At 43.5% G+C, this 22848-nt stretch overlaps 1 protein-coding gene across 4 annotated transcripts in view; it reads left to right on the forward strand.

Moving 5' to 3' along the window:
• Positions 1–22848, forward strand: part of MYOZ1 (myozenin 1) — a 44379-nt gene that overhangs the window by 20661 nt on the left and 870 nt on the right. For all 4 annotated transcript variants that reach the window (XM_061634608.1, XM_061634609.1, XM_061634607.1 and 1 more), the window contains 3 exons: positions 1021–1202; positions 19305–19566; positions 20670–20832. In XM_061634608.1, coding sequence (XP_061490592.1) covers positions 1021–1202; positions 19305–19566; positions 20670–20832 — 607 coding nt within the window. The remainder of the gene's footprint in view (positions 1–1020; positions 1203–19304; positions 19567–20669; positions 20833–22848) is intronic.

The following is a 22848-nucleotide window of genomic DNA, read 5'->3' on the forward strand; positions in this document are numbered from 1 at the left end:
AAAGGCAAGAGATATGTACACAGGTAGTAGGTCTCAAACCTTCATGCACAAACTGAAATATATCCATTACAAGATACCATGTATACTCATCTCTGACACTGCTACAACTATGGCATCTAACTTAGAGTGGGTACAAGTGATTTTCATTTGCAAAATATATTGAAATCCTGTCACCTCAGGCTACTGATAGCTCAATCAGCTGCTCTCCTGGGCCTGATTTCAATAAACTCTTCACTGCTTTGCAAAGATCAGCTGCCTGGCATTGTGCAAATGTATGTTCCCAAGCCTACATTTTGCCAGGGCATTAAGAATGTAGGGGCAGGTGGAGGTATTTACATAACATTCATTAGAGGGAAAGAGGGGTGCTTATCTTCCCCCTCCCACCCCACCCCACCCACCAAGCACATGTTGATTCTTTCCTGCAATCAGTAGTAAGTGGCAAATTCAGAAGTGCAGGGTCCCTTCATGTTAACCACAGCCATGGCCCCTCCTCACATTTTTTGCTGTGGGGTTGAGAATGAGATCCTTGTTAATGCCTAGGAACCAATAAGCATGAAAGAGGAGGGTGTTAGCACTGAGAAGACACACTGAGAAGAGTCTTCTCAGTGGCTGACTCACCATCTTTCACTCTGATTGGCTTCAATCAGCTGGAAAGGACAAAGAAGCATGTTAGAAGACTGTTCTCAGTGGCTAATACACTCCTCTTTCATGCTGATTGGCTTGTAGGATGCTGGAGACATAGGGACCCTGCTGGGACCCTACTCCCAAAAAAGTAAAGGGTCTAAGACCCCACACAACCACATCCCTGCCTGCAATCCCACCAACCAGGCCATATTAGCTTTTCCTATATGGTAAAATTATCAAGAACACAGAATTTCACTTCAGAGAAGGCAAATTCCATCAGTTCTACCCAATAGGTAGGCTTTTCAAAACTGTATTGGTTGCACTGATATGGAGGTATTAAGAGGTCAAAACGTAGGTCCCAGTAGTTGTAACATCATTCTTATTGTACATCTACAGTCATGCCACAAGAAGGGTCCAAGCTGAACCTGGGGAAGAAGATCAGCATCCCCAGGGACGTGATGCTAGAAGAACTCTCTCTCCTCACCAACAGAGGATCCAAGATGTTCAAACTTCGCCAATTAAGGGTAGAGAAATTCATATATGAGAACAACCCAGATGTTTTCACCGACAATTCTGTGGTAGGTATAGCATGCACAGAAATGGACTGCATGGTCATATGTCCATTCTGATCATAGGCAAAAAAGATGCATAAGCAGTTATGTGCTGTCAAATGTGCCCAGTGGTAGGACTGGCTGTGGTTCTTGATAAAGTTTGTTTTTGTGCCTATTTAACCACCAGCTAGCTGATCCTTATACTCCTGAAAACAAATGCTGGTGCTTAGACCAGGTACACAACTCCGTGCAACTGAGAGTGGTTTGTGATCATTATTTCTGGCAGCACTGCTGCCCAGTTGTTCTTAGGAATCTTGGGGAGGGGCATTTGAAATCATTTGGGAGGCCAGATCATGCCCACAGACCACAATACACTACTTCTGATTTAGAGAGTAGTTATGGGTCAGTAGAGCCAGTGTGGCATAGTGGTTAGACTGTTGGACTATGACCTGGGAGACCAGGAATCAAATCCCCACACAGCCATGAAGCTCACTGGGTAACCTTGGGACAGTCACTGCCTCTCAGCCTCAGAGGAAGGCAATGGTAAACCCCCTCTGAATACCACTTACCATGAAAACCCTATTTGTAGGGTCACCATAAGTCGGGATTGACTTGAAGGCAGTACAGTATGGGTCAGTAGATCAGATTGAAATGTAGGATATTCAAATTCAAATTCCTGCACTCAGTCTCATTTGAGTGGCCTTAAGCTGATCACTCTCTTACATCGTAGCCTGCCTTATGTGAACTGTGAGGATAGTATAGAATGGCTGTTGGATGAGGTAGAAAAACATTAACCACACATTAATGTTCCAAGAATATTGTTTCACCTACTTCTCCAAATCGTTTGTTCTTGGGACAACTGCTGCAGAAGCCATTTCCTTGGGGCGAGGAAGTACTGGAGAGGTATGGCATTATGCACAAAGTGTGCACAGATCAGACAACTCTGTCACCACAGAAAGTCTAAAACAGCATGAAGGACCCAAAAGCAAACAGCGGCCCTGCTAAACACAGACCCAATAAATTTTGCTGCCTGAGGCAGAACAAGAAAGGGTGCCCCCTGCTCCCAGGCAAGGTGTATAGTACCAAGGCTGGCCTACTTATTTTGCCACCTGAGACAGAAAAACCTGCAAGTGCCTCTCCATGGGAGTAGAAATACAACAACAACTTAAATAGGAATAAATTGCTGATTTTTCATGATACTCAAAATCAGTTGCCTTACTTGGCCCAATTTTAGGGCTGGTCCTGGAGCTCATTGAATCCTCCTTCATTCAACTGTAAACGCACATTTCTAACTGCTTTATTGGTTGTGTTGCAACTGCCCCAAGCCTTTTTGCTCTATCCCTACCCCCATTTGAGCATAGGGAGGGCATATCAGCCATCTTTGCCAGGGATGGAGAACCTGTGGCCCTCCAGATGTTGCTGGACTACCATTCCCATAGTTGGCTATGCCGGTTATTTCTTCATGGATGGGTCCCAGAGGAGATAAGTGGATGGTTCCCATCCGGAATCAAGAAAGCCACATCAGTCAACAATAAGAACAAGAGGAAGATTTATATAATATATGATGTATTATAAATTATATTACATTTATTTATTAATTTATTTATTTATTAAACTTTTATACCGCCCGACTAGCAGAAGTTCTCTGGGCGGTGAACATCAAAAATACTAAGATACACAATATAATACAATAAAAACATATAACAATAAAACAGTCTAAAATCAATTACAACAAATGAAAAATCAATAGCTTAAGTTAAAATGCATTGGGAAAGAGGAAGGTTTTAACTTGGCGCCGAAAGGATAGCAGTGTCGGCACCAAGCATACCTCTTCGGGAAGACTGTTCCACAGTTCGGGGGCCACCACTGAGAAGGCCCTAGATCTTGTCACCACCCTCCGGGCCTCTCTATGAGTCGGAACCCGGAGGAGGGCCTTCGAAGCAGAACGCAGTGAGCGGGCGGGTTCATATCAGCAGAGGCGTTCCAACAGATATCGTGGTCCCATGCCGTATAAGGCTTTATAGGTTAATACCAACACTTTGAATCTGGCCCGGAAGCATATTGGCAGCCAGTGCAAGCGTGCCAGAACAGGTGTTATGTGATCGGACCGCTTGGTCCTTGTCAACAATCTGGCAGCCGCATTTTGTACTAGCTGCAGCTTCCGAACTGTCTTCAAAGGCAGCCCAACGTAGAGCGCATTGCAGTAGTCCAAACGCGAGGTTACCAGAGCATGTACCACTGATGTAAGGTCCTCCTTACTCAGATAGAGACGTAGCTGGGCTACCAACCGAAGTTGGTAGAACGCATTCCGTGCCACCGAGGCTACTTGAGCCTCAAGTGAAAGGGAAGAGTCTAGAATGACTCCCAAGCTCCGAACCCGGTCCTTTAGGGGGAGTGTAACCCCATCCAGGATAGGGTATATATCCACCATCCGATCAGAGAAACCGTCCACCAGCAGCATCTCAGTCTTGTCAGGATTGAGCCTCAGTTTGTTAGCTCTCATCCAGTCCATTGTTGCAGCCAGGCAACGGTTCAGCACATCGACAGCCTCACCTGAGGAGGATGAAAAGGAGAAGTAGAGCTGCATGTCATCAGCGTACTGATGACAACGCACTCCAAAACTCCTGATGACCGCACCCAACGGCTTCATGTAGATGTTAAAAAGCATGGGAGACAGAACCGACCCCTGCGGAACCCCACATTCGAGAGCCCACGGAGTCGAGCAATGTTCCCCAAGCATTACCTTCTGGAGACGACCCGCCAAGTAGGAGCAGAACCACAGCCAAGCAGTACCTCCAACTCCCAACTCCGCGAGCCTCCCCAGAAGGATACCATGGTCGATGGTATCAAAAGCCGCTGAGAGATCAAGGAGAATCAACAGAGTTACACACCCTCTGTCCCTCTCCCGACATAGGTCATCATACAGGGCGACCAAGGCCGTCTCAGTGCCAAAACCAGGCCTAAAACCCGATTGAAATGGATCTAGATAATCGGTTTCATCCAATAGCGCCTGGAGCTGGCCGGCAACCACACGTTCCAAGATCTTGCCCAGGAACGGAACATTTGCTACTGGTCTGTAGCTGTTGAAACTTTCTGGGTCCAAGGAAGTTTTTTTCAGGAGTGGTCTCACCACCGCCTCTTTCAGACAGTCAGGGACCACTCCCTCTCGTAAAGAGGCATTCATCACTTCCTTGGCCCAGCCAATTGTTCCTTCCCTGCTAGTTTTTATTAGCCAAGAGGGGCACGGATCAAGTATTGAAGTGGTTGCATGCACCAGTCCAAGCACCTTGTCCACATCCTCGAGCTGAACCAACTGAAACTCATCCAATAAAACATGACAAGACTGTGCTCCGGACACCTCGCTAGGATCAGCTGCTATAAATTGAGAGTCTAAGTCCCGGCGGATGCATGAGATCATATGCTGGAAGTGCTCAGCAAATTCATTACAGCGAGCCACTGATGGTTCTACCGTGTCCTGCGGGCGTAACTGAAGTAGCCCGCGGACAACTCTGAAAAGCTCCGCTAGGCGACAAAGAGATGAATTGATGGTGGCAGCAAAATGTTTTTTAGCCGCCCTCACCGCTCTTACATATAGCTTGGTAGAAGCACTAACCAGCGCATAATTGCATCCGTCGGGAGTTTGCCTCCATCTCCGCTCAAGCCGCCTCCTATCTTGCTTCATCGCTCTCAGCTCTGGAGTGTACCAAGGAGCTGTATGAGCTCTGCACAGGAGAGGGCGCATAGGAGCAATCGTGTCAACAGCCCGGGCCATCTCCGCATTCCACAGATCAACCAGAGCTTCAACAGGAGCGCCAGTCCTGTCAGCCGGAAAAAACCCCAGAGCCCTTTGAAAACCTTCAGGATTCATTAGTCTCTGGGGGTGGACCAATTTAATAGGTCCCCCACCCTTGCAGAGGGAAGAGGCTACTGAAAGTCTAAACTTCAGCAAGCAGTGATCTGTCCATGACATGTTATTTATATAAAGGATGCTGTAAAGGGTTGCTTTTATTCTTGAATCTGACTCAGTGTGCTTCAAGCTGCTTCAGCTCTTTTTGAAGGGTACTAAATTACAAAAAGAAACATGTAGGCTATAATGGAGTAAATGACCCCTGCTATCATTCTGAACACTGCAGAAGTCTTTTAATAGACCAGGGTTGGGAAACCTTTTTCAGTCGAAGGGCTGTATTTCCTCACAGGGAGCCTTCCAAGCACTGCATGCCCGGGGTGGGCAAGGCCAGAAGCAAAAGTAGACTGCACAACAGATGTTACTCTTACAGTAGGTTATATTCTAGCCATGCAAAGGTTGGAGGTTTCTGCACGTGCGTGTGTGTGCACATGTGCGCACACACACACGCAAACCCCTTGCTATCCTCCATCTGGGCAAGCAGGAGGCATTAATAACAGTTCAAGGACACATTCCAGGCTGGTGAAAGCACTTAAGGAAAGCATAGAGAAGGGCTGGTGAAGAGTATGGCCTGAGGACAGCGGAGGCAGCTTGGGGAGAGGACATGGTCTAGAGAGAGTCCCAGGATTCAAACAGAGAAAGACCTTGAGGGCCATTTTTGGTCTCTGGCCTTAGGTTCCCCTCCCTCTAATAGACAGTGTGGATACAGCTATATCCAACAACTAAGGAATTGTTTCTATATACAACTGTAAGAAATACAGCTGTATAAACAACTTTATAGTGTTTAGAGCTTGTCTAAAATGTCTTATAGCTACTTTTTACATTTTAAATGTTTGTATCCACCTTTCTTCTACTAAGCCCTCAAAGATAGCTTACAACAAAGAGCAATAAAAAGACAAACATTACCAAAAATAATTATGATATGCTACAGGCAACTGTTGACAACTATATTTTTAAATATGAAAAGAAATGCTTTGAGAAGATAACATGAATGTTGTGGTACAATAGTTGTTACATTATTAATCAAACTTATCTTGTTAAGCAATATTATGGCTGACCACAAAAGTTAGTAATAATAACCAATTCACATTAATTCAATGGAATTAGTTTGCTGTGACTTACATTCTGTTTCATTACTTTCAGTGGGTCTTAAGTAATAACTAACTTTTACTGGATTGCATCAATTTTAAAAATGGATTTTGTGTTGTGCAAAACGGTCACAAGAGTGATTTACATTTTTTTAAAAAAAATTACTACTCTTGAAAGAGAGCTCAAGATGTTTGACATATATTGAGTCAGTTATTCAAAGTAGCTTTTTAGTGGATGTTTCCCTCTGAGTTTTATAGCTACTGTCTATGACAGACCTGCCAGTGCAGATGCAGTGCTACAGATGCAAACCCCATTCAAACACTGCCTCTGGCAGACTAATCATCTCAGCCGTATGAAAGCAGCAGCCACACTACAAAGGTAATCCAAGAATGGCAACAACTGCACTTTACCACAACCTATACTTAAAAAGGGAAATCCAGAACATGTTCACATTTTGCAGTCAAACTGAGGTAGCAAGAGACAATGAGATGACAGAGGCAGTGCTGCTTCTGAGGCCACTGTCTCCTGTGTTGTAACTGCAAAGAAAGTCTTAGTCGTTCTCCCATATTTAGGTGTTGGGCCTTGGGCAAAGGGCAGCTTTTTCAAGCTACGTGTCAACCAGCCATTGCTGGCCTGCCTGCAGATTACATCTGCTGCATGGCTAAGTATATGACTATATCACACCTTACCTTGCCTCAACCTGGCATAGGGAGTTCGGTTAATATTGCTTTGGGCACATCCACATAGCTTTAATATACTGTAAAATGCATCTGAGCTTATGGACTCAGGGCCACACAGGTGCCCTTCAGGGCATGCCATTGAAAGGGACTATTGCAGAACCAGCACATGCTACCTGTTTTCCCTGGAAGTCCCAGGTGTACATAATGGTATATTGATTCCAGAAGGATGAAAATCTACCATGTGGATATACCCTATCTTGTGCGGTCTTGGTTCCTTATTTGCTCCCATTCCTATCATATATTCAAAGAGATTCGATTCTGTTCAAATTTAAAAGTGAACCTACCTAATTTGAAGCAATGCAAGAACTAAAACACAGCCATTCTTCAAAATTCATACTTCTCTGAATTTTGCAATGCACTTCTCCCTCCAAGTAATATATACAAAAATGTATATACTAGGGAAAAGTGTCCATAAAAATGCATATATCATACAAAATGCATTATTTTAGGGGAAACTGCTTTGCAAAATTGCATACAAATATGTATATTAGGAGTAATTTGTGTTAAAATGCTGATGAATTTTCATTAGGACTTTAAAAAATTTCACCCTGATGTGGAAATGTGGAGCACTGAACACTGGAATCATGAGAAAGTGAGAGAAACTGACATTGACAAGATTTACTCATCCCTCCGTGTGGGCTGTATCTCAGGACTCTTGGGCGGGAGTTGCTTATCCACTGATCTCCTAGATTGTTCTGTACTTTAGAAGAGGGATAGCCAATGTGATGCCCTCCAGATATTGTTGGATTGCAATTCCCATTAGCCCCAGCCAGCACGGCCAATGATCAAGGATGATGGGAGAGGTAATTAACCAACATCTGGAAGGCACCATGTTGGCTATTTCAGCTCTAGAACCTACAGACTGTTTTTCTTCTTCATCATCATCATCAATATTTTAAATCTCTCTTCATTTTTGCATTACTGCATATATATGCAAAACAAAACAAAAAGTGCAACCATGAAAAACAAAACAAAACAATTATGGGACAACCCAAGAACACTCTCAGGGTTTGCTATCTAGAGGAAAATGGGCAATTAAGCAGGGCTAAACAGTCCAAGAGTAGCTCAGAATGATAAGCCAGGCCAAAGCCAGGAGCTCTATAAGATGAGGTGGAACCCTATTATCACCCAAGCCCTGTTGGTAAGTGCCACACCACCCTCCCTCATGGCCATCCGCAGTGGTGGTACTGAAGGCAGACAGCAGTCCCCCACTTGTCGCAAACTCCCATGATAACACAAGGTGTCTGATTCTATCCCACTGCTGGACTCCTGGCACCATACAGATACTTAGCGGTGCTCACAGGCTACAGGCATGATCACTGACTAGCTGGCTTTCCAGTCACAGCCTGTTGTGTTTAACAACATTTATGGGGGGGGGGTTTCCAGTGTTCAGAAGCTGAGGTGGTGTCTCACTCCTGGGACTCAAGGGACTCAGGCTACAATCCTATGCATACTTATATGGGAGTATGTCCCAATGAACATAGTGAGATTTACTTCTAAGTAAACATGTACAGGATCTGTGCTACAAAACACCTTGCAGATTTTAATTTAACTTTTAAAAAAGATTTTAAAATGGCACAGAAAAGGGCAAAGATTTGCTCATCATCAGCAATATCACAGATATTAGCCATTAGGTACCCATGACATGCAAAAAAACAGAGACCATGTAGCATTCCATTTTGAGCCAATGATGTATTGAGGGGTGGAATGCAGTCTCTACACAATTTGACATGCTAGCTTTGGAAAGGGCTTGACTTCCTTATCTGACTAATTACAGAGGATTCCTGATTTCCCTGCACAATACAACATGCATTTGGAAAAGTGTTAATTTCCCCAAACTAAAGATGCCTTTCCATGAGGGCTGAGGACAGTGGCTGAGGAGGACTGACTGTAACTGCAGACGTGTTGTTCATAACATAGACAGTAAGCATTTTGGGAAACTCTTCATCAGGGAGGTGGAAATAGAAACACACATGGTGGTCTCAATCATTCCCTTTAGGGCACACTGAAAGGAGCTTCATGGCATCCCCCCAACTCAGGAGGCCTCCTCCCCCAGTGACGTCAGGACCTTGAGATGCCTAGCAGTTCCATCTCCGTGAGGTGGATCATTTTTCATTGCTTATTTCTCCTGAAGCCCATACAGAAATGCTGGAACTGAAGACAGCCAAAGTGCCTTGGAGCATCAGGAAAGTTGCTGCTATTGGGGCTTTCATGTGAGGCAGCTGAAGGGCACACAAGTTGAGTTCTCTCACTGAAACAAAAAGCTTGGCCAGCACCAAAGTTGAAGGTGCCCTCTAGGATAAACAAGCCACTCTGGGCAAATCCAAAGTACATCAATGTCCCAGACTTTAGTGTGCATTGTAATCGACATGCAGCTCTTGTGCCTTGGGGTCATTTTGGCTTCATGTGCAAAAATGTTTCTGGCATCAAACATGACTATAAAAATAAAAGAGAAATCTGTGAAAATGCCCTTTTATGTCTACACTAGCTACTTTTTACATGAACTGGACTATACTTAATCCTGTATCTCCACTGCAACAGAATCTGACAGTTTCAGTTCTCTCAGTTTCTCATTTTTCCAATCTTAAATTCAATTCTCCACATTTCTGCAGAGATATCCCTTTTTAAAAAATCCTCATGAGAACACTTTTTAGTGCAAATTTCTTCTATCACACACATTTTTGTATGCAGTTTTGACTACACGTTTTTGTAAGCAATCACTCCTAATATAATGCATTTTTGTAAGTTATTTTCATGAATATATTCTTGTTTATGCATACTTTCCCTTAATGTATGCATTTTTGTAAACATTGCTTGGTTGGAGAACTGCATTGCAAAATTTGGATAAGTACGAATTTCAAAGGACAGCTACATTTTGGTTCTGATATTGTTTCAGGAAGTGCAAATTTCATAGATTCAGGAAACTGACTCAAATTTCTCCCGCATCGCTACACTGCAACGAGCACAGTACTTCTTGGATAATTTGAGTGGTCATTAGTACCTCTCAGAACAGGAACAAGCCACACCACATAGTCACTTATGGTTGCTAGGACAAACAATTTCTAATGCCCCACCCAAATCATTGTCCTTCCCTCCTCTTCTACCTTTGTGTGAGTGTCTCCCTTTTCTATTTTTATTTTTACACTGACTGTGCACACATCTACTTACTCACTTAACTTCACTGGATATCTCATATCCACTGTTCCTTCACTGCTCCTCCCCATGAGCTTGCACAAGTAATAGTATAGACATTTTGTACATACCTTGTTTTGGACATTTTTTCCTGGCTTTACTATAAATATTTACCTTCCATGGATACACATTCATTTGCTGGCATTTCAGAGAGTCTACAGAGGTGTACTGTCTACTATTTGCCTGTGTTAAAGATATTATGAAGAAAAAACCCTGTCAAGATTCATCAGGATCTCTGTCTATTATGATCCCCAGATCTTAATTAATGTGGACACTAGTTGTAGTGCCAGGGATAACCCTAGAATGGACTTTATGGCTTTGGAAGAAGGCACACTTTAAATAGTGTTTCTGTTCATCTGTCTAATTAAGAATTAGGAGAAGTAGAACTGGGAGAAAAAGTAAAAATAAGGGGACATGAGAACTGTGTGGACAATGGACAATGTGGAGAGAAAAAATAAGGAACATTTCTTCATGCCTTCATACAATATTAGAACTCTGGAGCCCTTTACAGCCATTCTATATCAGGGTTAAGTAAACATGTGAGCAAGACCCTCTGTGGCGCAGAGTGGTAAGTGGCGGTAACGCAGCCGAAGCTCTGCTCACGGCTGGAGTTCGATTCCAACGGAAGGAGGAAATCGAATCTCCGGTAAAAGGGGTTGGGGTCCACTCAGCCTTCCATCCATCCGTGGTCGGTAAAATGAGTACCCGGCATATGCTGGGGGGTAAAGAAAGAAAGGCCGGGGAAGGAACTGGCAATCCCACCCCATATATACGGTCTGCCTAGTAAGCGTCGCAAGACGTCACCCAAAGAGTCGGAAATGACTTGCACTACAAGTGCGGGGACACCTTTACTTTTTAAACATGTGAGCATGCTATGTCCATCTGCATCACTATTCCAATAACCCTCTATGAGTTGAAGGACAAGCCTATGAACTGGGGAACTGTCATGAGCCCTGCGGAATGGATGTGGGGCAGCGAGAAGGAAGAGGAGTTGGACTTTGAGTGGGAAGGAGACCCCAGTGACGTGTCTTCAGGTGCGGAAATCTACAAGCTGCTGTGTTCTAGCCAGTGACAGTTCCACCCAGGGCCGGCTCCAGGAATGTGGGGGCTCTTGGGCATTAGCCTGCCCCGGGCCCCTCTGCTTCCCTTCTGCTATCCTGTGGATCGCAAGATGAGCTTCCGAACCGCCTGCCATCCCCCGCCATCCCCAGCACTTCACCTACCTTTCTCTGCACAGGGTTGCCATCAATAAAGATGGCGGCCAAGGTTTCCATAAGGGACTGAAGCCTTTGCCGCCATCTTGGTTGATGGCATGCAGCGAGCGCATTGCTGCCATCAACCAAGATGGCAGCAGAGGCTTCAGTCCCTTAAGGAAACCTTGGCCACCATCTTTATTGACGGCAACCCTGTGTGAACAGCAGAGAAAGGCAGGTGAAGCACTGGGGATGGCGGGTGGTTTGGAAGCTCGTCTTGCGATCTGCGGGATCGTGGAAGGGGAGCAGAGGGCCCCCCCAGGGGCTCCTAGAGCTGCGGGGCCCTCGGGCCAGTGCCCAACCTGGCCGCCCTTTGGAACCGGCCCTGGTTCCACCCTATAGATCCAGTTACCAGCAAGGACGCCTGTGCCAGTCAGGAAGATGTTTCTCCATCTACCTTTCACCCATTTTCTTTGCCTGCTCCTCTGTTCCCACCTCGCACCCCCCTTATTGGGGAGGACCTCACTGCTGCAGTCCATCTGCCCTCTCCCCAGACTCATAGGAGGTGGTGCCGGCAATCTCAACAGGCTTTCACTATCCCTCTGAGAAGGAGAGCTCGTCTGTGTGTGTGCTCCCCACAATGACGCTCAGTCCATGCAAGTAGGGTGCCTGCTCACCCCTACTTAAGGTTGGTGAGGAGGTGTGACTAGTTGCTGCAACAACGTCTTAGTGCAGCATAGTCATGCCTAGTTTTTCCAAGTAATGACACTGAATCCTGTGTAATCTGTAAGCCAATTCATGAAGCACTCTGAACTCCATTGAATCTACTAAAGAAAAACACACCTGTGTATTCATGTCTGACTTCAGTGGGTTTGGGCAAGACAGGAACCTCTTGTACTTATGGAGGCCCCTGCACATTTTAAAACCCCTCCATTTCAAAATGTGCAGCAAACCACCCCAAGAGTCCTAGGATCACCCAGTTAAGTTGACTGGGTATAAATCCAACACAGACAAAAGTAAGTACTTCTTCACACAATCAATTTATGGAATTCATTACCACAAGATATGACAATAGCCACTAGCTTAGATGTCTCTAATTATTATTACACAAATTTGTGAAGGATAGGTGTAAATGAAAACTCCATATTCAGATCCAGTATACTTCTAAATATAGATATTGGGGACCAACAAGAGAGCACAACTATCACATAGTGTTTGCCTGTGGGATTATCACAATTTATAGTTGGCGACTAATGAAAACAGAATGATGGACTATATGAACCTTTGGGCTAATCAAGCATGACTTGTTCTTATGGGTGCCTGATAGTACAGCAGGTTGGTTCCTTAACCAAGAGCTGCTACATGCAACTAATTCAACACAGCTAACACAACAGACAACTATGCTTCAACCAAAACAAAGCACTTTGAACTGTTTACTGTTCCAATGGCTTGAAAGGCTAAAAACTTCTGGGAACAGATGAGCTCTATAAAGCGGATCTTTGGAAGGAGACTTGCAAGGCTAGCAAAGGCTTTTTAAAAAAAACTATGCTTGATAGAAGGGAGAGACAAAAGTCCAGAGTGTGAGATTGATGCAACAGGTTATTTTAGATGTTTATATATAGACAAACACAATAATTATGAAAATTTATCAGGAGAGACTGGCTTTGGGGATACCATCAAGATTATGACTTCATTGGAATTAATAACCCATAATGGTGTGAAACACATGACGTGTGTGTGTGTGTGTGTGTGCGCGCGCCTTCAGAGGGGATAGAAAAGGGGGTAATTAGGAAGTTTATTCTCCTGTACATCTGTTGATGGGGACAGACTATTGCCAGCACCTAACTCCTATGCTCAAATGCTTGCACCAGCTTCTTATACCCTACCAGGCCAGGTTCAAAGTTCTTTTATTAATTTACAAGCCCTTAACAACTTGGTTCCAGGATATTTCAGGGACCATCTAATCCCTTATATTCCTGCCTGATCACTGTGGTCTACAGGGGAGTCACTGTTAGTGGTCCCCTCATGGCTCAGATGCATGGCTTATATCTTCCAGAAGCCTGTATTGTGGGTTCACTTTCTGCAACTTCCTTCCAGTTGAGGCAAGACGCGTCTATTGAAGACTTTTTTATTCTAGTAGGCATTTTAACTGTATTTTGATTTTATAATTTTAACTGTAGTTTGGTTTCATTGTTGTGATTTTTTTACACCTTTTAGGGACACTAGTAATTAAGTGGTATATAAATGATTTAAACAAACAAATATTTAAAATTAGACATACCTCAAAGTAAGAAAAGATGCAGAAATGCATCTGTTGACTGTTTCTGGGTTACAACAGAGAGAGTTATGATGGTTTTTACTGTAGATATCAAGACCTTCAGGAAGAGGTTGATATTACTTCTTATCTTCAAGAAGCTTTCAAATCATAAAACCTGATGGTTGAAGAGGCTAATTAATGTTGGGAAAGGCTAACCGTGGAGTGTCATGCAAAATCCAGGAATGGGGAGTGGGGTAACATTTTAATTAAAAAGATGGTGATAGGAACTAAATGAAGGGCATATTATTTTAGAATTGATGCTCACAAAGAAGGAATTAGTTGCTAATGTAGAACTAACTGAAAGCAAAATCATCAGATAATTGAGTTTATTATGCTACCAAAAGAAAGAACAGTAAACTGCAAAACAAATTCAGTTAACTTCAAGAAAGCTTTTTTTATTAATGACTTGGATGAGGAGGTGCAGAGAATGCTTATCAAATTTGCGGATGATACACAATTGGGAGGGATAACCAATACTTTGGAAGCCAGAAACAAATTTCAAAGGGATCTTGATAGGTTGGAGCACTGGGCTGAAAACAACATAATGAAATTTAACGGGGATAAGTGCAAAGTTTTACACCTAGGAAAAAGAAACCAAATGCACAGTTATAAGATGGGGGATACTTGGCTCAGCAATACTACATGTGAGATCTTGGGACTGTAGTTGATCACAAGTTGAATATGAGCCAACAGTGTGATGTGGCAGCAAAAAAGGCAAATGCTATTTTAGGTTAACAGAAGTATAGTTTTAAAATCGCGTGAAGTATTGATTCTCCTTTATTTGGCAATGGTTAGGCCTCATCTTGAGTACTGTTCCAGTTCTGGACACTACCACTTTAAGAAGGATGCAGAGAAACTGGAACAGGTTCAGAGAAGGCCAACAAGGATGATCAGGGGACTGGAAACAAAGCCCTATGAGGACAGACTGAAAGAACTGGGCATGTTTAGCCTTGAGAAGAGCAGACTGAGGGGAGATATGATAGCACTCTTCAAGCACATGAAAGGCTGCCACTTAGGACAGCCAGGATCTAATCTCGATCATTTCAGAGTGCAGAACATGGAATAATGAGTGCAGGAAGCCAGATTTTGACTGAACACCAGGAAAAACTTCCTGACTGTTAGAGCGGTATGACAATAGAACCAATTACCTAGGGAGGTGGTGGGCTCTGCAGCACTGGAGGCATTCAAGAGGCAGCTGGACAGCTACCTGTTGGATATGCTTTAATTTCGATTCCTGCATTGAGGAGGGGGTTCGATTCGATGGCCTTATAGGCCCTTTCCAACTCTATGTTTCTATGATTCTATGAAATCCTGCCTTGAAGGAAGATGTGAAGTGATTTTTAAAAACAAAGAAACCCACACTGCATGAGACACAAGAAAGACTTGGAGTTTTCACCAACCAGGACTGGTGAAATGCAAGTCGCATGAGATGTGCCCAGCTGATTCAATCAGGATAATATTGGTAAGAATGAAAGAAGCAGCATACATAAAATGGACTGCTGTGCAGCTGAATAAAGATAATATGGCTGTTGTTGTGACCAACAGCCGTCGTGATACTCCTTTTTAATGGCCTGCATAGCAGATGCAAAAAGGTTCTACTTTGCCTGTTAAGGATGATAGGGATAATAGAATGCCGCCCTGGACGCCTTCTGGGACGAAGGGCGGGATATAAATTTAATAAATAAATAATAATAAACCCCAGATGTGTTAATTAGTGTATTTAAAACCAGGCAGGACCTTTAACAAAGGAGAACGAACCATTTTCAGACATTCAGGTGCCCTGCAGAATCCCAGAGTAGGTAAAGAAACAGCTGAAGAACAAAACTAGGTCATTCACAAATCCCTTAATCTTCTGATCAGCAGACAGCTTCAACTTGAGAAACTAAAAAATCCATGACACAAATGGCACAAAAGGACTGCACATTTCCAAGCAAAGAATCTGCGCTTTTAAATATCTCATAGGCCAGAAACTGTGGCTGAAGCTAGTCTAGGACAACTTCCTCTCATGGGTTAAGCATACGACGATTCAGTCTAGCTGAGACCTTTGCTGTAGCAATATCTCAGATGCTCCAGCTACTTGGCAACTTAAAACCTCCCTAGTTTTTTCTCCACCTCTTTGTACCTGTTTCCAGTTTCAAGCCTCAAATCAGGACCAGCTCTACATTTAGGCAGGGTGAAGTGGCCCACCTCAGGTATAGATTTTGGGAGACCATTGAAGGGCTGCAAAATATTGATTTTATTGCTATATTTTTACCACAGTGATGGTGGTGAGGTTGGCGAGGGAAGCCATTTGCATTTTCTGCCTTCAAAATGACCTGAGTCATTTGTGCCTCAAATTTATTCCCTCAGTTCTCGGTTTTGTATTACCTCTGATCTCAGGAAGCTGTCCCTGGTGGCTGGTCTTCCAAGTCACTGCTTGTTTCATGGGTGGGTGAACTCTGTGAGCTTCTATGGCAGAACCTCAGACAGTACTGTGGCAGCACACGGATGCAGAGAACAACATTAAGAAAGGTGTTTAAGAAGCCTCCTGTATTTCACTGAATGGGACCCCTACCTGCAGCATAGCATATACACCATACCCATTGGCTTAGGCAGGGACATCACTACCGGGGTGTGGAGGGTGCGGACCGCACCTGGGTGACACAATGAGGGGGGTGACACCCAGAGCCACCCCGGCCTGCGCCGTTGCCTGGCAAAGGAGCCGAGAAGTGCTCCAGGTCGGCATCGGAGCAGCCAACTCCTCCTCAGAGGTGGGCGGGCGAGACCGAAAGCAGGCGCCCGCTCGCTGGCGGTGAAGCTGGAACAGGCCTTCCACTGTCAGCCTGGAGTGCGTTGAGTGCACGCGCGCGCACACACACACACACAAAGCCAGCCACCCCCATCCATGCACCTGGGAGGGTGCACGCCAGAGGTCAGCACCCCCCTGCACTCCCGCTAGTGACGCCGCTGGGCTTAGGGACATATTCATTTGCATTTCCATTTGTTTGCTCTCCTCCATCATCCCTCAGTATCTTTTGAACCTCTGGGTCAGGGCTGGTGAACTTGTCACCCTCCGAATGGACTTTAGCTCCATCTCCCCTGACCGTTTGCCATGCTGGCTGAGGCACGGCCCTTGGGAGACCAACAACCTCTGGAGGGCCACAAGTTCTGGAGTCCTTGCTCTATGCCCTACCAATGTTTGGGGCAGGAGTGAGTGAGGAAGTGGTCAAAGAGGTTTCCTTACTATGTGTATAGGGACCAGGATTGTTGTGCATTAGATAAGAGTTTTGTGTCTGGGCTTGAATGAGGATATTAATGTCATTGTGAAGCTAAATTAGATCAGTGCCTAGAGGTTTCCCCTTCTTTCCCTTCATCTACCTACATTCCCTGCTCAGTCCAGTTTTCCAGCTAAGGAGAATGGAAGACAACAACCCACATACATTTGAGTTGCCTTTACAGTTGCTTGCCGGGCCCAATTCAAGGTGTTGGTTTTGACCTTTAAATCCCTACACAGTTTTGACCCAGCCTATCTGAAGGAGCGCCTCCAGCATCATCAGCTATGCCGCCTAACAAGATCGGCCTCAAAAGACCTTCTCTCTATCCCACCAGTCAAAACAACTAGACTGGTGAGGACTAGAGAAAGGGCTTTTTCAATTGTGGCCCCCACCCTATGGAACTCCCTTCCAAATGATCTCCGCCAGGCCCCCTCTATAATGAGTTTCCACCGGGCCGTGAAGACCTGGCTCTTCAGGCAGGCCTTTGGTGTGGGCTAGATTTTAACATCATTGCTTTTAGATTTTAATGTTATTGTATTGATGTGTCGTTTTGTGCTATTTTGCTTATTTTGTACGTTGCCCAGAGTGACTAGTTAGCCAGCCAGATGGACAACTAAGAAATCCAATAAATAAATAAATAAATAATTTCAGGTGGAGGATGATGGGTTGCAGTAAATGAAATGAACTGAATGCACACTAAATGTTTTGTACTGAATGAGAAGCTAAATTAAACCAGTTTTATGTGTCTTGCAAATTGTTTTGTGGATGTAGCCATTCTTAGAGCAGCTCAGCATTTCAGAGGATATATTGTGGCCTTGTTAGACTGGGTGTTGTGCCAACTCCTTTGCTGGGTAGACACATATTGGGACACATGAGTGACTAACATGTTTGAAACTGCATTACTGTGTAATTGCTGGGACCTCAACCTGGCGGAATAGGAAGCAGATGTGAGTGACGTAAACAATCCAGAAGTTTGTTGGAGGTTGGAATTTAGAGAGAAGCTGTGCTGGGGGGATTGTCCACCTGCAAATATATGCATCATCATCATCATCATCATCACATGTTTGCCCTTCAACGTGACTTGCCTCCTATACCCAGAAACCAGCCCTTGATTTCAGTTCACGTTTGTGTCACTCCGTGCTTCCCTGCTTAGTAATGGAACAGACAGCCCTGCCAGCCACAATCTATAGCTCAAAGCACCAGAGATGAAGCCTTCATTATTGGGATTCTCCTCACTCTGTCCCCTTCCACCCCCTCCATATTTCTTAACATTCAAGGGAAATTTATTTTGGTTGATCTTAAAGTGGGAAATGTATACAGGGGAGGGAGCGAGGCAGGGAGATTCCCTAAAGCTCTGTCAGCTTAGTTTGCTGATGGCTCTGTGCCCAGTCTGCAGATTGGATGACTGGCTGCAAAGCCCTGGCGACTGCAGCTGAATACATGGAGTGGAGTGTTAGATAATTCTACTCTCAGGCTTGGGGTTTTTTTCCACTCCTTCTCACCTATATTTAGCTGACCGAACAGCTGGCCATGGAACTCTGTTTACAGTCTGGAAAGCTTCTAATTGCTAAACAGTGCTGCATGTAATAGCCAGTCAAAGTGCTCAACCCTTTTAAAAAATCATCATGGGTTTTTTTGCTAGGCTCCCTTAGAGGTGTTTGTGCAGACAGCACTGGCCGAGCCAGGTGGACCCTGTGGGCACTGCAATTGCATATCTTTGCTCAGGCTCCAAATTGCTGCACTCTGGGCTGCAGACTATATTGTTCTGGTGTTTTGGGGTGGGTGGACCAATTGTCACTTTCTGCTGCCCACTCCCACTGCTTCTTCCATTCTTTCATTTCTTTTCCACCTTGAATTTCTGGTCTGCTCCTGAAGGACCATACATTCATATTTCTTTTGATCTGTGCAAAAACTCAGAAAACTGCACAAGCAAATCACATTAAAATTTTCTATATTAGATATGCAGTAATCTGAAATGTGTGTGCTGATAATTTATAATTGCTTTCATTTCTTTTCTGGTCCTGCTCCTATTTCCAGCATGCTTCTGAAGGGAACAGCGTAGCCTTATATGTGCTTTAAGGACAAATACAATAAGTGTGGGTGTGGACTACTCTGGTTTAATTCAAATGGGGGGAAAGTGGATTAACAGCTAAATAATGTTTAAATGTGGACATGCCCACATAAATTCTTACCAGGGGTAGCATGGCATCTCTCACCATGTCTCCTTGAAGCTACCAAACCATCCCTTCCAATGCATTTGCACCTATGGCATTGTTGCTCATCTTCTGGGAACAATAGGACCCCAATTCTTTTTAACCCTAACCCTAACCCTAACCCAATTTTTTTTCGCATATAGAAATGGATGTATAGAATCTGCACGTTGAAAATTACTTAATATTCTCTCTTTCCTTTATCCCTCCCTCCCGCCTTCTCACTTTAGGATCATTTTCAGAGATTCATCCCGTCTGTTGGAGGACACTATGGAGTTGATTCTCATGGTTTTTCACATAGTAGTGGGAGGATGGTGGGTGGTGTAACTGTAGGGCGTTATGGATCCAGTAAATTACAGTACCCTCCCGCTCCTCCTCCAAAGCCTGGGAGCAAAGGCGGAGCTGGAGGAACTGGAGCTGGCCACACCGAGGGATCTGCTGGCACAGGAGGAGTGGATGGCGGAGGAGGAAGTGAGACCACTGGTGGAAAAGGCAAGTATCTATATGTATATAGTAGACATACATGTATATACATACACAGTAAGGAAAACTGTCGCTTTAGAGGTTTACATAGGTGTTCTCTCTGAGCAAGAAACCATCTGAATCCTGTCCTTACAAAATATTTTGCAAACTCTGGATACCTGTGACAGTCTTCAAACATTTAGTTGTTTATGTGACCTGGTCCAGGCAACAGGCAGGTATATAGACATTTAAACACAATTGACTTATTCCAACTACATCCAATAACACTATAAAATTTTTCATAAGAAACTATGGTGCCTTTGGATAGACCGAGGATTGACCATTGTGTGTTCATATAAAAGCAAACTGTTCTAAAAAGATAAAAGCTATTTTCTGGTTCATGTACTCAAGTAGACTGCCACTTGATGTAGAGTACAGAAACATGCTTGAAAAAAGTTTTTTTAAGCTCCTTAGATGTTTTTTATAATCAAGCAATATATACATTTTGTTAAATAAAATAAAATAAAATAAAAAGCCAGATCCTCTCCTATACCATATAAGGCCCACATCTCTTCAGTCTTAAAGGTTAGAAGCTTGCTGCTTTGAAAAAGTGATGATCTGCATTATCAGGAAGCCAAATTGTTGCAAATTGTTTTTCCTGTGGTTGCTGAAAACTCTGGTACCAAAAGGAGCCTTTAAATAATTGGAGGATGGGAAAGGCTTTGTTGGCTTGCATGTCTCCATGATCCTCTTGGCTTCTGTTTCATTTTTCTTATTTGCCACAGCCCTTTTCTTTTTCATACCCTCCTAATTCTGGTCTTTGTCAAAATATTTGGCTGAAGTATTCTGAATAATTAAAAGAAGAGGATAATGTGGCACTCTGAATAAATAGTGTCTATATTATGTAAATTCATGCAGAATGGTATGATTTGCATTATTTGTTCTGCGTGAAGGGTTTGGGTTTCTTTGGTAGGGTATTAGGATTTCATTTGAAGCAATTGACTAGCATCTTTGACTTGATCATTCAGAGCCTTTATCCTGCCATCCCCACTGCCCGTCCCACAGGCTTTCTTGTATGTATTTCTCTGCATTGCCCTACGTTGACCTAAATCTTCTCTTTCTTTGTATTCCAGGTGACAGCAAAGGTGGGAGCGGGAAACATGTCACCATTTTTAAAACTTACATCTCTCCATGGGAAAGAGCTTTGGGCCTTACCCCACAAGAGAAAAGTGAATTAACTGACCTCTTGTCTTATGGCACAAAAGCAGAACTCTGCCATTATAAATCTTTTAACAGGTAAGAGAAAACATCTGATAGTCTGGTGGAGGCTGACGGTGGATGTGGAATAGGATTGTCTTGAGTTAAATCACAAACTGATTTGTCCTGAAATGTCAGCTACTGACTTGGAAAAAGGATATAAAACCCCTCATATGAGGAAGGAGACTCTTTCCTTAAATGGAAGGGAGATAAACTATTTGAGCATTAGGGAAGCTGTGTGGGTTCAAAAGACAAAATAGCCAAAAGCTGCTTTGGAAATCCTCTGCTGTGGGCCTGTGCCTGAAGAGGGCTCTGATTCTAGCCACTGTGTGACTTGCTGAGTTAGCCCTGAATCTTGACTCCTAAGCAAGGAACACCAATCTGTTCCTGCTACTAATATATATTACAATAATGTAGAGAAGATGTCGAGAGTCACTTTGAGTTCATCTTTCTGAAAAGAGCAACTAAATAATGATGGTGATGGTGATGATGATAAGATGTACATAAAATATAGAAATTGATGGGGAGTCATGGCATGACTCAGGAAAGTGGTGGATGAGGGAAGTGTATGTTGAATGTGGGTGATAGAATTGCATGGACACATTTGGATTGCTTACACATTAGGGACCTTTAGCACTGTAAGCCATTGTTTTTTCTCAGTTAGCTGAAAGCAATATTAAAACAGTGATCCCACAGGGCACAATATTTATTTACTATTTATTTTATTTATAAAAATATTTGTATACTACTATTTCGTTAAAAACATCAAAGTGGTTTACAACTTGTTAAAAACAAACAACTATAGAATAAAAACATTAAAAAATACAATAAAAACAAAAGGTCAGCTGTTGGGAAAACAGCATCTTGACTGCCTGCATAAGCCTGGGAGAACAGAAGAGTTTTCAGCAGGTGCTTCAAAGTTAAAACAGAAGGTGCCTGCTGTATATAATGCTATATTATCTGGCAAGGCCTGATCCTTCTATCAGGTTTACTCAGAAGTAATTCCCATTCAGCCAAAGTCCTCTACAACATCAATTTGAAGCTTTTTTGTTGCAGTTTCAGTCTGTAGTTGCTTCCCGTGCAGCACACTACAGCATTAGTAATTATTTGTCCCGTAAATCAGCAATTTCTCTTTCCCATAGGACAGGGAAGCTTTAATTTCTATGTAATTAAGGGGCAGTTCATCGCTACACCCATCCTGAGCTGCCCAGAAAGCAATTAGAGAGATTCAATGAGGACACTTCCTTTTAAAGATACAGTAGATCTGAAAGGCCTCAACAGCACTTTGCCAGTCCACATTGGACATGCTGGTGCTGCAATTGCATTTTAAGTGAAAAGAAATTGCCACAAATTAAGTCTAAAGAAATATAGCAGAACAACACACACACAAAAAACACTGGAATGCAATGGGCTGACAATGACATAGTCTGAATTCTCTGTAATGAGTGAATGAAGGATGGCAATTCCAGACTGAATGACTAATGTGGAAGCAACCCTGAATGTGTTATATTGTTGTATCTACTTTATTTGTGGGGCAAATCAGTATGCATTCATTACAAAGGCCTGGTCTGACACAACCATTGGAAGGTTCTTACTTATGGAAAGCAATCTAGCACAAGCATACTGTAATGCTGCCAGATTCCATACTGATGTCCAAGAGAGTTGACTATCCCTTCTCACATCCACTCATAATTAGGGTTGGGCACTGGTGCTCTCTCCTAGGATGTAGTCATGTAGAGGGCATGAGTAAGACGGAATGGTCATGCTACTTGACGCAACCCTCTGCCCTTTTTAAGTAAATTTCTGATTATTTGTTATGATAACACAGCCTGTGAATTGTACATACCAATTACATAAATATGATTTTTCCTATTATTTTATATTTTTATATATATACTTGAGATGAAGTTTGTGAACTTGATCTCAATACATTTATTACTGAACATTTTGTCTGTGTATTGATTTGTTCAGGGTTCTCTGTTTTGGAGTGAGAGTTTCGCACTTTGGTTTTCTGAAGCTGCTCTCTCTTTTTTCGGTAGGGTGGAATATAGGGGT

Source organism: Rhineura floridana, chromosome 7, assembly GCF_030035675.1.
Source record: "Rhineura floridana isolate rRhiFlo1 chromosome 7, rRhiFlo1.hap2, whole genome shotgun sequence".
Taxonomy (NCBI): Eukaryota; Metazoa; Chordata; class Lepidosauria; order Squamata; family Rhineuridae; genus Rhineura; species Rhineura floridana.